The sequence below is a fragment of the Carcharhinus amblyrhynchos genome, chromosome 21 (genome assembly GCF_965287045.1).
Source record: "Carcharhinus amblyrhynchos chromosome 21, sCarAmb.v2.hapA, whole genome shotgun sequence".
NCBI classification, from domain to species: domain Eukaryota; kingdom Metazoa; phylum Chordata; class Chondrichthyes; order Carcharhiniformes; family Carcharhinidae; genus Carcharhinus; species Carcharhinus amblyrhynchos.
The window spans coordinates 4,908,600-4,923,076 of NC_137344.1; the positions used below are offsets into that span (position 1 = coordinate 4,908,600).

The following is a 14,477-nucleotide window of genomic DNA, read 5'->3' on the forward strand; positions in this document are numbered from 1 at the left end:
TGGAATCAATGGGTTTCGGGAGGCAGACTCTCTGCTGGTTGGAATCATACCTGACACATAGGAAGATGGTTGTGGGGGTGTCAGTCATCTCAGCTCCAGGACATCTCTGCAGTAGTTCCTCAGAGGAATGTCCTATGCCCAATGACTTTTCCCCCATCAAAGGATCAGAAATGGGATGTTTGTCATTGATTGCACAATGTTCAGCACTGTTTGCGATTCCTCAGATACTGAAGCAGTCCATGTTCAAATGAAACATATCTGGACAACATCCAGACTTGGGCTGACATGTGGCAAGTAACATTCGCACCACATAAATGCCAGGCAATGGCTATCACCAATAAGAGACACTAACCACCACCCCTTGACATTAAATGGTGTTACCATTGCTGAATCCCCCCACTGTTAACATCTTTGGGATTGACCAGAAACTCAACTGCACTGTGGCTACAGAGCAGGTCAGAGACTAGGAATACTACAGCAAGTAACTCACTCCCTGACTCTTCAAAGTCTTCCACTATCTACAAGGCGCAAGTCAGGAGTGAATGGAATATTCCCCACTTGCCTGGATGAGTGCAGCTCCAACAACATGCAAGAAGCTTGACACCACCCAGGACAAAGTAGCCCGCTTGATTGGCACCAGATCCACTCCCTCCACCTTCGGTGCTCAGTAGAAGCAGTGTGTACTATCTACAAGATGCACTGCAGAAACTCATAAAGATCTTTAAACAGCGCCTTCCAAACCCATGTTCTTCCATCTAGAAAGATAAAGGCAGCAGATACATACACCACCTGCAAGTTCACCTCCAAGCCACTCACCATCCTGGCTTGGAAACACATCGCAGTTCCTTCGTAGTCACTGGGTCAAAATCCTGGAATTCCCTCCCTAATGGCATTGTGGGTCAACCCACAACACATGGACTGCAGCAATCCAAGAAGGTAGCTCACCACCACCTTTTAAAGAACAACTAGGGATGGGCAATGAATGCTGGCCAACCAGCTACGCCCATGTCCCATGAATGAATAAAGAAAACTGCAGCTTTCACTTTAACTCAGCCTTCTTCTCAGCTGTCTTTTCTGAACAGTTTTCATTTTGAATATAATTTTTCAGATTCCTGGAAACTGCTCTTCAGTTAGAATAGAATTATAGAATCCTTACAGTGCAGAAGGAAGCTATTCAGCCCATCGAATGTGCACCAATCACAATCCCACCCAGACCCTATTCACATAACCCCACGTATTTACCCTGCGAACTCCCTGACACTAGCATCAATTAGCAAGGCCAATTAACCTAACCCGAATATCTTTGGACTGTGGGAGGAAACTGGAGCATCTGAAGGAAACTCACGCAGACATGAGGAGGATGTGCAAACTCCACAAGACAGTGACCCAAGCTGGGAAATGAACCTTGGTCCCTGGCGCTGTGAGGCGGCAGTGCTAACCACTGTGCCACCTGGTGGGGACTTCTTTAGAGTCCCCAGATGGCTAGACTTTAGCCCTCAGCACTGCTTTTTGTAGCCATTTCTCTATGTTATGGTTCTCTTCCAGCAAAGCTGAAAGAACAAAGAACAATACAGCACAGGAAACAGGCCCTTCAGCCCTAGAAGCCTGTGCCGCTCATTGATCCAACTAGACCATTTGTTTGTATCCCTCCATTCCCAGTCTGTTCATGCGGCTACCCAGATAAGTCTTAAATGATCCTAGAGTGTCCACGTCCACCACCCTGCTTGGCAGTGCATTCCAGGCCTCCACCACCCTCTGTGTAAAATACGTTCCCCCTGATATCTGAGTTAAACCTCGCCCCTCTCACCTTGAACCTGTGATCCCTCGTGCTTGTCACCTCTGACCTGGGAAAAAGCTTCCCACTGTTCACCCTATCTATGCCCTTCATAATTTTATACAGCTCTATTAGGTCTCCCCTCATTCTCCGTCTTTCCAGGGAGAACAACCCCAGTTTACCCAATCTCTCCTCATAGCTAAGACCCTCCATATCAGGCAACATCCTGGTAAACCTTTTCTGTATTCTTTCCAAAGCCACCACATCCGAAATGTTCCCTCTCTAGCCTCCTAAACAACTGCAATCAAAGTCAACTAAAACTAAACACAAAAAGCCTTTCTACCTTAAAAAGTCCCCTAGTTGTTCAGCAATAATCTCACTCTTCTGCCAATTTATTTGCTTTGCATGCCACAACCCTCTAAGCACATTAGAAGCAAAATCGAAACTGAGCCAACCTTCACACATCTCAACACCTTTTCCCAGCATGAATCTAACTATAAGTTTACTCTTCCTTCCATAGAAATATCAAATTAAACCCACTTAAAACTTTATTGTGGAGCGGGTTATTATAATAAATAATCTCAGAAGACTCAAATGCAGAATGATCGTTTATTTTGCCAATGTGTTGGGAGAGCACTACTTCAGAGTGTCTCTGAAGTAGGACCTTATCCAACCAAAAGAAATATTTATACATCAAGTGTCACAGATGCAGTATATAGCTTCAATTCCAACATTACTTGTTTTAGGCTTATGTTAAATAATTTGCATATTTTCATGAGGCAGTGTGTTTTTTATCCCAAGAATTATCCATCTTCCATATCTCTTAGGGATGCCTCCTAAGCCCCCTTGTTGCTACTAGGCTCAGCTTTGCTCTGCTAGCCTTGTCTGCTAAAACTGGTCTTTGAGGTACCAAGCATTCAAGCTATTGATATGGGCCCTGAAGACATTTGAGATTTGCTGATATTAACAGCTGCTTAACCACATAACCATCCAGCTAGTGGTGCATGTGTGTCTTTGCCATATCATAAGACCATAAAAAAGGAGCAGAATTAGGCTATTCGCCCATCAAGTCTGCTCTGCCATTCAATCATGGCTGATATGATTCTCATCCCCATTCGCCTGCCTTCTCCCCATAACCCTTGATCCCCTTATGTTACGCCGTTGTTTAAGAAGGGTGGCAGGCAAAAGGCAGGGAATTATAGGCCGGTTAGTTTAACGTCTGTTGTAGGAAAAATGTTAGAATCCGTGATCAAGGAGAAAATAGCGAGGCATCTTGAGGAGAATTGTTTGGTAGAGCAGACGCAGCACGGTTTCGTTAAGGGGAAGTCGTGTCTGATGAATCTATTGGAGTTCTATGAGGATGTGTCTAGGGCAGTGGATAGAGGAGAGCCGGTGGATGTGGTGTTTCTTGATTTTCAGAAGGCGTTTGACAAGGTGCCTCACAAGAGGTTATTACAGAAGGTCAGGGGGCATGGAGTTGGGGGTAGGGTGTTAGCGTGGATAGAGAATTGGCTGTCAAATAGGAGGCAGAGAGTGGGGGTCAATGGGTGCTATTCGGATTGGAGGTTGGTGACTAGTGGAGTGCCCCAGGGGTTGGTGCTGGGGCCTCAGCTATTCACCATTTATATAGATGATCTGGAGGAGGGAACCGAGTGTATGGTGTTGAAATTTGCTGATGACACCAAGATTGGTGGAACGGCAAATTGTGCGGAGGGTGTGGAGAGTCTGCAGAAGGATCTAGATAGGCTGGGCGAATGGGCCAGGAACTGGCAAATGGAATTTAATGTTGGCAAATGTGATGTGGTCCACTTTGGTAGGAAGAATGGTAGGAAGGACTATTACTTATGTGGCGAAAAACTGCAGCATGCGACGGTGCAGAGGGACCTCGGGGTCCTTGTGCATGAGTCGCAAAAACCCAGCCTGCAGGTACAGCAGGTGGTCAGGAAGGCGAATGGGATGCTGGCCTTCATAGCGAGGGGGATTGAATATAAAAGTAGGGAGGTCTTGCTGCAGCTGTATAGGGCACTGGTGAGGCCGCAGCTGGCGTACTGTGTGCAGTTTTGGTCGCCGCACTTACGCAAGGATATTTTGGCCTTGGAGGGAGTGCAGAGGAGGTTTACTAGGCTGATACCGGAGTTGAGGGGGTTGAGCTATGAGGAGAGGCTGAATAAACTAGGCTTGTACTCGTTAGAGTTTAGAAGAATGAGGGGAGATCTCATTGAGACATATAAGATGTTGAATGGGATGGATAGGATAGAGGTGGAGAGGCTCTTCCCGCTCAGAAAGGACAGTAGGACTAGAGGGCACAGCCTCAAGATAAAGGGGGGGTGGTTTAGAACGGAGTTGAGGAGGAACTTCTTCACTCAAAGGGTGGTGAATCTCTGGAATTCTCTGCCCGTTGAAGTGGTGGAGGCTGCCTCGCTAAATATTTTTAAGACGCGGGTTGATGGGTTTTTGATAAGAGAGGGGATTAAGGGTTATGGGGAGAGGGCGGGAATGTGGAACTGAGCCACGACAGATCAGCCATGATCTTATTGAATGGCGGGGCAGGCTCAAAGGGCTAGATGGCCTACTCCTGCTCCTATTTCTTATGTTCTTACGTTCTTATGTTATCAATCAAGAACCTATCTATTTCTGTCTTAAAGACACTCAGTGACCTGGCCTCCACAGCCCTCTGTGGTAATTAGTTACAGCGTGTTAGCTAAGTGGTGTCTTTTACTCCAATTGTGGAATTTTACTTAACTTTCCCTAATACAATTATATAGTTTTCAAATCCCTCTAGAAGTCCCTTTAGTAATTAATGGATTCCCTTGTCGCTTTTTGATGTAATCATTTAATGCTTGTCATGATTCCTTAAACCATACTCGTTATCTGTCTTAATAAATTGTTGTAATAGCTTCCTGGATCACCCCACACCACCAACAATCCTTCACAACCTTAAATTTTCCACCACCCAGCCTCTCCACAACCCCCAGCTCCTTAATTTTCATAAATTTTCGAGCTGTTTTTCTACCAAAAAGGAGGCCAGCTGGTGCTAATATTATTTGTTGGAGTGGATGTCCTGTTTGTGTCACTGAGTTTGTGTAGATGGTAAAGATTAACCCTTGGTGCAAAGCTTAAGGTTTTCATTTTCATTTTCATTTTCTGGGAATATTAGAATGAACCCTTTTTTGGTTTAGTGCCTTATTAACACTGATGTCTTTGATACAGGTGGAACTGAAAATCTGGATCCTACCCTAATTGCTCCAATAGTACACACGATTCACAACTTCATCTTCACACGTAAACAAACTCAGCCAACACCAGAAACAGTAAGACAATTTTGTCTCCCTCATAAATGTACTAAAAGTGGCATTACCTCAGTTCATTTTATTGATTAGTTGACATTAATGAGAAGCTGAACATTTTTGATTTTGCTCACCTTTAGCTCAGATTTTATGTGAATGTTCTCTATCTAATTGATTATTATTGATTCATTCCAGTGCCACCCAGTGTGAAATGCATCTGGACAGGGTCTTTGAGGTCGGTGAGGGTGAGATCATGGCAGGTACTGGGTCCAGTGGTTCCCAGGGGACATTTAAAGATGGCAGCCTGAGATTGCTGTCAACATCTGAGGAAAACACAGTAAGAAGTCTCACAACACCAGGTTAAAGACCAACAGGTTTATTTGGTAATGATCACAAACAGGGCATATAAAGACACACACAGTTTACAGAATACTGATTAGAATGCGAGTCTTTACAGCTAATCTGTTATTCAAGTCTTAAAGGTGCAGACAGTGTGAGTGGAAATAGCATTAAGCGTAGGTTAGAGAGATGTGTATCGTCTCCAGGCAAGACAGTAAGTACGATGTTGCGAGTTCAGGCAAGTCATGGGGGTTACAGATAGTGTCACATGAACTCAAGATCCTGGTTGAGGCTGTCCTTATGTGTGTGGAACTTGACTATCAGTTTCTGCTCAGTGACTCTGCGCTGTCGTATGTCATGAAGGCCGCCTTGGAGAACGTTTACCCGAAGATCAGAGGCTGAATGCCTCTGACCGCTGAAGTGTTCACCAACAGGAAGGGAACAGTCTTGGCTGGTGATTGTCGAGCGGTGTTCATTCATCCATTGTCGTGGCATCTGCATGGTCTCCCCAATGTACCATGCCTCGGCACTTCCTTTCCTGCAGCGTATCAGGTAGACAATGTTGGCCAAGTTGCAAGAGTACGTACCGTGTACCAGGTGGATGGTGTTCTCACGTGAGATGATGGCATCTATGTCGATGATCCGGCATGTCTTGTAGAGGTTGCTGTGACAGGGTTGTGGTCACTGTTCTCCTGAAGGCTGGGTAGTTTGCTGCAGACAGTGGTATGTTTGAGGTTGTGCGGTTGTTTGAAGGCAAGAAGTGGGGGTGTGGGGATGGCCCTGGTGAGATGTTCATCTTCATCAATGACATGTTGAAAGCTCCGGAGAAGATGTCGTAGCTTCTCCGCTTCGGGGAAGTACCGGACGACAAAGGGTATTCTGTCCACTGTGTCCCGTGTTTGTTTTCTGAGGAGGTCGGTGCGTTTCTCGCTGTGGCGCGTTGGAACTGTCAATCGATGAGTCGAGCGCCATATCCTGTTCTTATGAGGGCATCTTTCAGCGTCTGGAGGTATCTGTTGTGATCCTCCTCATCTGAGCAGATCCTGTGTATATGGAGGGCTTGTCTGTAGGGGATGGCTTCTTTAATGTGTTTAGGGTGGAAGCTGGAGAAGTGGAGCATCGTGAGGTTATCTGTGGGCTTGTGGTACAGTGAGGTGCTGAGATGACTGTCCTTAATGGAGATGTGTGTGTCCAAGAATGCACCCGATTCCGAATAGTCCATGGTGAGTCTGATGGTAGGATGGAACTTGTAGATGTCATCATATAGTTGTTTCAGTGATTGTTCACCATGAGTCCAAAGGAAGAAAATGTCATCGATGTATCTGGTGTATAGCGTCGGTTGAAGGTCCTGTGCAGTGAAGAAGTCTTGTTCGAGCCTGTGCATGAAGGTGTTGAGGTGCGAATTTGGTCCCCATGGCTGTTCCGTGTGTCTGAATGAAGAACTGGTTGTTGAAGGTGAAGACATTGTGGTCCAGGATGAAGCGGATGAGTTGTAAAATTGCATCTGGAAACTGGCAGCTGTCGGTGTTGAGTACTGAGGCAGTTGCAGCAATGCCATCGTCTGGGGGATGCTGGTGTAGAGCACCGAGACATTCATTGTCTCCTGTCTGGAGACAATACACATGTCTTTAAACTATGCTTAATGCTATCTCCACTCACATTGGCCTTCATAGCGAGGGGGATTGAATATAAAAGTAGGGAGGTCTTGCTGCAGCTGTATAGGGCATTGGTGAGGCCGCAGCTGGCGTACTGTGTGCAGTTTTGGGCGCCGCACCTGCGCAAGGATATTTTGGCCTTGGAGGGAGTGCAGAGGAGGTTTACTAGGCTGATACCGGAGTTGAGGGGGTTGAGCTATGAGGAGAGGCTGAATAAACTAGGCTTGTACTCGTTAGAGTTTAGAAGAATGAGGGGAGATCTCATTGAGACGTATAAGATGATGAATGGGATGGATAGGATAGAGGTGGAGAGACTCTTCCCGCTCAAAAAAGACAGTAGGACTAGGGGGCACAGCCTCAAGATAAAGGGGAGGCGGTTTAGAACGGAGTTGAGGAGGAACTTCTTCACTCAAAGGGTGGTGAATCTCTGGAATTCTCTGCCCGTTGAAGTGGTGGAGGCTGCCTCGCTAAATATTTTTAAGAAGCGGGTTGATGGGTTCTTGATAAGAGAGGGGATTAAGGGTTATGGGGAGAGGGCGGGAAAGTGGAACTGAGCCACGACAGATCAGCCATGATCTTATTGAATGGCGGGGCAGGCTCGAAGGGCTGGATGGCCTACTCCTGCTCCTATTTCTTATGTTCTTATGTCTGTACCTTTAAGACTTGAATAGCAGATTAGCTGTAAAGACTCGCATTCTAATCAGTATTCTGTAAACTGTGTGTGCTTTTGTGGTCACAACTCTTCACTCACCTGACAAAGGAACAGCGTTCCAAAAGCTAGTGGTGTTTACTACCAAATAAACCTGTTGGTCTTTAACCTGATGTTGTGAGGCTTCTTACTGTGTTTACCCCCGTCCAATGCTGGCATCTCCACAACATCTGAGGAAGCAGTGGGAGGACTGCATCATGTCAACCGCAGATAGCAGACACTCCAGGTGGGAGGGCACTCAGGTGGGCAGCAAGTCCTTTGATTCTCAGATGACTGCCTCTGTGCTCTGGTGGTAACGGTGACTGCCAACAGGGATATCCCAATGCCAAAGGTAGCAAGAGGAAGCCATCCCACCTCACCAAGAACGCCTGGGCTGAGATGGCAGCTGTGGTCAGTAGGCACAATTTTGGTCCACTGCACAGTGGTTGAGTGCCAGAAAAGGTTCAGTGTTCTTCTGCACTTAGCAAGGGTGAGTCTTGAGTTGGAAAGAGCCCGTTCTTTGTTGCAGTCATGGGTAAAAGAATTAGGAAGTTTCAGACCACACCTCTGTGTGAGGCTGGAGAGAAGAACAGAAGCCCTGGCTACATCAGAAGGTCAGGTGTGGGGAAGGTGCTGGGAATGTCCAGATGGTTTGCATTGAGATGGCAACTGTCAAGGAGAAGCAGCTCCAGGAACAGAATCTGGGATTCCTAGGGTTGCAGTCGAAGCTGCAAGCCTCACACGGGTAATGCCAGTGTTGGCGATCGATGGATGTGGCACCCAGTGTCTCAGCTAGGAGGCCATCCACCAATGGTGAGCGGGGAAGTAAAGACATACCTCACACCAACAGATGAGCTACTTGTCGTCTTTGTGGGTTCCTCTTACAGCGCTCCAGATGAGAGTGGGAGATCCTCCACCTCTCTGTCAGCCACCATGCCACCCTGAGTCCACAGTGACTAAGGAGTGCCCAGCCATGTCACTGAGCACAACCTCTCAGCCAGAGCTTGCTCAGACCCTGCCTGATAGAGGTCAAACGCCAAGGTCATTGGGGTCAACAAGACATAACAGTCAGCAATCTGCCTCCAATGCCACCTGGGCCAGTTTTCATGCCAAAATTGTCATTTTGCCATTTTTTGGAAAAATTCTTATTGAAAATAAAACTAAAAAAAGTTAGCTTTCACAGTTAAACACAATAGTTAACATATTACTTAGAAAAGAGGGTAAAATTTTCCCATGTCTCTGCCATTTAGTCTTCTTCATCTTCTTAAACTAATCTGCAATTCCTGAGTTTTGTCATTTAGTCAAAAGCTTTTTCCCAGGGTGGAAGAGTCAATTACTAAGGGGCATAGGTTTAAGGTGTGAGAGGCAAGGTTTAGAAGAGATGTATGAGGCGAGATTTTAGCACAAAGGATGGTGAGTGCCTGGAACTCGCTGCCAGTGGAAGCAGGTATGATAGTGACTTCTAAGGGGCATTTGGACAAGTACATGAATAGGATTGGAATAGAGGGACATGGTCCCCATAAGGGTACAGGGTTTTAGTTCAGTCGGTGCAAGCTTGGAGGGCCTAAGGGCCTGTTCCTGTGCTGTAATTTTCTTTGTTCTTTAGCCTCCTTTGAAAAAAAATCAGACAGTAAAATGTGTCTTTGATTTGATTTTCCCAGTAGTTCTTTTTACTCTAGAACTGTAACTAGTATTTTGAAAAGTTCAAATTGGATTACCCTTAGATTTCAAGGCTGAAACTTAGCTCTCACAAGACAAACCACTTAATTGTTTTCACAAAAATAACTTCTTAAAAAGGCAACAATTACATTTTAAATTGAAGATGTTGCTGTAATTCAGTTCATATATTTTAACTGACTCAACAATCAAATTTGTATTGTTTCCCACCAAGATATATGCGTGCTTAGATACACAGATAGGGCCTGTAAGAAACTTGTGCTTTCAACATTAAGAGCCAGATGACAAAGGGTTAATCATTTTAAGTTCTGCAGACGACCGCAGAAATATACATAGATACACATTACTGTTAGAAAATATTGCTGCGGGCTTTTTCCTTCTCATGATCATTTTCCTTCCAAACATGCTTCACCTGACCAACTTTAACCTTATGCACCAATCTACCGTGTGGTACCTTGTGAAAGACCTTGCTAAAGTCCATGTAGACAACATCAACTGCACTGCCATCATCTACCTTCTTGGTTACCCCTTCAAAAATCTCAGTTAATTTTGTGAAACATGATTTTCCACTCACAAAGCCACGCTGACTGTCCCTAATCAGTCCTTGCATCTCTAAATGCCTGTAAATCCTGCATCTCAGAATACCTTAACAACTTATCCACTACAGATGTGAGGCTCACTAGCCTGTAGTTCCCAGCCTTTTTCCTTTTTAAACAAAGGCACAACTTTTGCCGCCTTCCAATCTTCAGGTACCTCATCTGTGGCTGTTGATGATTTAAATATCTTTGCTAGGGGACCCGCTATTTCCTCCCTAGCTTCCCACAATGTCCTGGGGATTTATCTATCTTGATGTGCTTTAAGACTTCTAGCACCTCCTTCTCAGGTCGTCGTTGGCCTCTGGTATAGTACCGGAAGATTGGAGGATAGCGAATGTTGTCCCATTGTTTAAGAAGGGGAACAGAGACTTCCCCGGGAATTATAGACCGGTGAGTCTCACTTCTGTTGTGGGCAAGGTTTTAGAAAAAATTACTAGGGATAGGATTTATAGTTATTTGGAGAGTAATGAATTGATTGGAGATAGCATGGTTTTGTAGCGGGTAGGTCGTGCCTTACTAACTTCATTGAGTTTTTTGAGAAAGTGACCAAAGAGGTGGATGGGGGTAAGGCAGTTGACGTGGTATATATGGATTTTAGTAAGGCGTTTGATAAGGTTCACCACGGTAGGCTTCTGCAGAAAATGCAGATGTATGGGATTGAGGGTATTCTAGGAAATTGGATCAGGAATTGGCTAGCAGATAGGAGACAGGGGGTGGTGGTTGATGGTAAATATTCGTCATGGAGTTCGGTTACGAGTGGTGTGCCTCAGGGATCTGTTTTGGGGCCACTGCTGTTTGTAATTTTTATTAATGATCTGGATGAGGGTATAGTTGGGTGGATTAGTAAATTTGCTGATGACACCAAAGTCGGAGGTGTGGTAGATTGTGAGGAAGGGTGTCATAGTTTGCAGGAAGACTTGGACAGGTTGCAGAGCTGGGCCGAGAGGTGGCGGATGGAGTTTAATGTGGAGAAGTGTGAGGTAATTCACTTTGGTAGGAATAACAGATGTGTTGAGTATAGGGCTAACGGGAGGACTTTGAAGAGTGTGGATGAACAGAGGGATCTAGGTGTATGTGTACATAGATCCCTGAAAGTTGGGAATCAAGTAGATAGGGTTGTTAAGAAGGCATACGGTGTCTTGGTGTTTATTGGTAGGGGGATTGAATTTAGGAGTCGCAGCGTCATGTTGCAACTGTACACAACTCTGGTGCGGCCGCACTTGGAGTACTGTGTGCAGTTCTGGTCCCCACATTACAGGAAGGATGTGGAGGCTTTGGAGAGGGTGCAGAGGAGGTTTACCAGGATGTTGCCTGGTATGGAGGGGAGGTCCTATGAGGAGAGACTGAAGGATTTGGGGTTGTTTTTGCTGGAAAGAAGGCGGCTAAGAGGGGATCTTATTGAAACATATAAGATGATTAGAGGTTTAGATAGGGTGGACAGTGATAGCCTTTTTCCTCGGATGGAGAAAGCTAGCACGAGGGGGCATGGCTTTAAATTAAGGGGGGGTAGTTATAGGACGGATATCAGGGGTAGGTTCTTTACCCAGAGGGTGGTGAGGGATTGGAATGCCCTGCCTGCTGTGGTTGTAAATGCGCCTAGTTTGGGGGCGTTTAAGAGATCCGTGGATAGGTTTATGGACAAAAAGGGATTGGTTTAGGTTAGTGGGTCATTGTTTTAACTGGTCGGCGCAACATCGTGGGCCGAAGGGCCTGTTCTGCGCTGTAATGTTCTATGTTCTATGTTCTACACTCCTCAAGACATCACTTTTATTTTCCCAAGTTCCCTAACATCCATGCCTTTCTCAACAGTAAATATGAAGAGAAACACTTATTTAGGATTCCTCCCATCTCTTGTGGATCTGCACATAGATTACTTTGTTGATCCATTAGAGGCCCTAATCACTCCCTAGTTACTCTTTTGCCCTTTATGTGTTTGTAGAAGTTCTTGCTTTGGCATATAAAGCAAAGGAGAATCCAATTTCGTGTCCCCTTTTTTGCCTTCCTGATTTCTCTCTTAACTCTACTCCTACATCCTCTATACTCTTCAAGGGATCCACTTGATCCCAGCTGCCTATGCATGTCATGTGCCTCCTTCTTCTCCTTGACCAGGGCCTCAATGTCCCAAGTCATTCAGCGTTCCCTACTTTTAACAGCCTTGTCCTTCACTCTAAGAGGAATGTGCTTACCCTGAATCCTGGCTAACACACTTTTGAAAGCCTCCTGCTTACCAGACATCCCTTTGTCTGCCAACAGACTCCCCCAGTCAACTTTTAAAAGTTCCTGCCTGATACCATCAAAAATGGTCTTGCCCCAATTTAGAATTTTAACTTTTGGGCCAGATGTATCATTCTCCATAGCTATCTTAAAATTAATAGGATTACAGTCACTGGTCCCAAAGTGATCCCTCACTAACATTTCTGTCACCTGCCCTTCCTTATTTCCCCAGAGGAGGTCAAGTTTTGCCCCCTTTCTAGTCAGGTCATCCACATACTGATTGAGAAATTCCTCCTGAATACATTCAACAAATTTCTCTCCATCCAAGTCTCTAATACTATGGCTATGTATTGACAATGCCCCAGTCAATGTTGGGAAAGTTAAAATCCCCTATTACCTCCCTATTTTTCTCAGGGCTACCTGTAATCTCCTTACATATTTACTCCTCAATTTCCTGCTGACTATTTGGGGGCCTATAGTACAACCTTATCAAAGTGATTTCCCCCTTCTTATTTCTCAGTTCTACCCATATAGACTCGGTGGGTGAGCTCTCAGAGATATTCCCTTTCAGTACGGCCGTGATGTTTTCCCTAATCAAAAGTGCAATTCCCTCTCCTCTCTTACCTCCTGTTCTAGCTTTCCCATAGTATCTGTTACCCTGGAACATTGAGCTGCCTTGTTTTGTGCAATTAGTATATATCTCACTTCACTTGCTTTATGTATGTATCACTTCAGTCATACTGGAAGGAGAAAAGGAATGTAGATTTAAATCAGCAGAATGTGACAACCCTGCGCATGTGCAACAGTCAACAAAATGTCTCATCGGCTGCACGATGAGTTGCAGGTTGCCCACCACTGATTTAGATTCAACCCTATCTCTTGCCTGCAGTGACCTAGAGAAAGAGGGGGAAATGAGTTGTAATCGTTAGAGGCAACAGTGTTTAAACAATGCTAATTTTCAATGCTTAAGGTGTCTCAAAGTATAAACTCCTACACCCAAAGTGAAACCTTTCCTCCCATCACTTTCAAAGGCCAAAATCTGGATTGATACCAAGAGAGTTTTGGTGGAGCTGCCAGGGACCCAGGATTTTGGCTATTTTGAGGATCTTATAATGTATAAATATGCTAACACTACGTTACGTTCATGTAATGAATATGGTATTTTATCTAATCAAGTGCTTTATTAGGAAATTGAAGGACATATTTAGAATTAATCAAATTTAATTATTCAATTTTCTTTTATTTTTATAGAACAACAAGTTGCAAAGCCCATCATCACAACTCGAGGAAAGATTTGAAAGCTGTGACAATACTATGCAAGTTCTAACAAAATTAACTAGAATGTAAGATACTATTAACTTACAAGATACTGCTGTAAATGTAGTACTGGGAAATTAGCTCATTGATGAAGTGCTACTGCATTCCTACAAACTGAATCAATAAAACAATCAGATCCCAAAAACGTCAGTGGCTACTATCTATATGTTCTTTACTGTAAGTAAGTTCTGTTCAGCCTGTCCCATTACTGAAGCATTTATATTGTTAGTCTATATTTATTGAGCACAACCTTGTACTAAATGATAGTAATAAAAAGTGGTTGAGGAGGTTAGTTGTGATTTCAGATCAGGATGTTGATGGAGGCATTTGATTTACTTCTGAATTTTCCCCCGACTGTTTAAATTGTTCTCTTTACAGTACAATACTGAATGCTAAAACTCTGAAGTTTCATTATTAGGCAATGAAAGAATTCTACTTTTTATAATTGTCATTGTTGAAGTTGCTGGGCAAAGAGATAAAAATTTTTGCCTTTGAAAAATAAATCTGTTGTACAGGAATACCTTCAGCCCATTGACCTATAATTTGGATGTGCCCAAATTATTACCACTGTGGTCGATATGTAATACCTTTGCTACCTACTGACTAGAATGGCTTGTGAATGCAGTAAAATATGCACATGCTATTTATTAGCTTACTTAATGAAAACAAAATATTGATAGAATGTGGGCATCGCTGGCTGGACCAGCATTTATTGCCCATCCCTAATTGCCCTTGAATTGATTTCCTTGTGCGGCCATTTCAGAGGCAAAGCCAACCACATTGCTGTGGACCTGGAGTCACGTGTAGGCCAGACCATGACAGTCGACAATAGTAGGGCATTGGTGAGGCCGCAGCTGGAGTACTGTGTGCAGTTTTGGGCACCGCACCTGCGCAAGGATATTTTGGCCCTGGAGGGAGTGCAGAGGAGGT

General features: G+C 44.6%; 1 protein-coding gene across 1 annotated transcript in view; it reads left to right on the plus strand.

Moving 5' to 3' along the window:
- The window catches only part of LOC145356575 (sodium-coupled monocarboxylate transporter 1-like), an 81,259-nt gene extending 67,663 nt beyond the window's left edge, over positions 1 to 13,596 (plus strand). The window contains exons 16-17 of the mRNA XM_080209350.1: positions 4,985 to 5,085; positions 13,482 to 13,596. Coding sequence (XP_080065476.1) covers positions 4,985 to 5,085; positions 13,482 to 13,577 — 197 coding nt within the window. The 3' untranslated portion in view covers positions 13,578 to 13,596. The remainder of the gene's footprint in view (positions 1 to 4,984; positions 5,086 to 13,481) is intronic.
- The last annotated feature ends 881 nt before the right edge of the window (positions 13,597 to 14,477 follow it).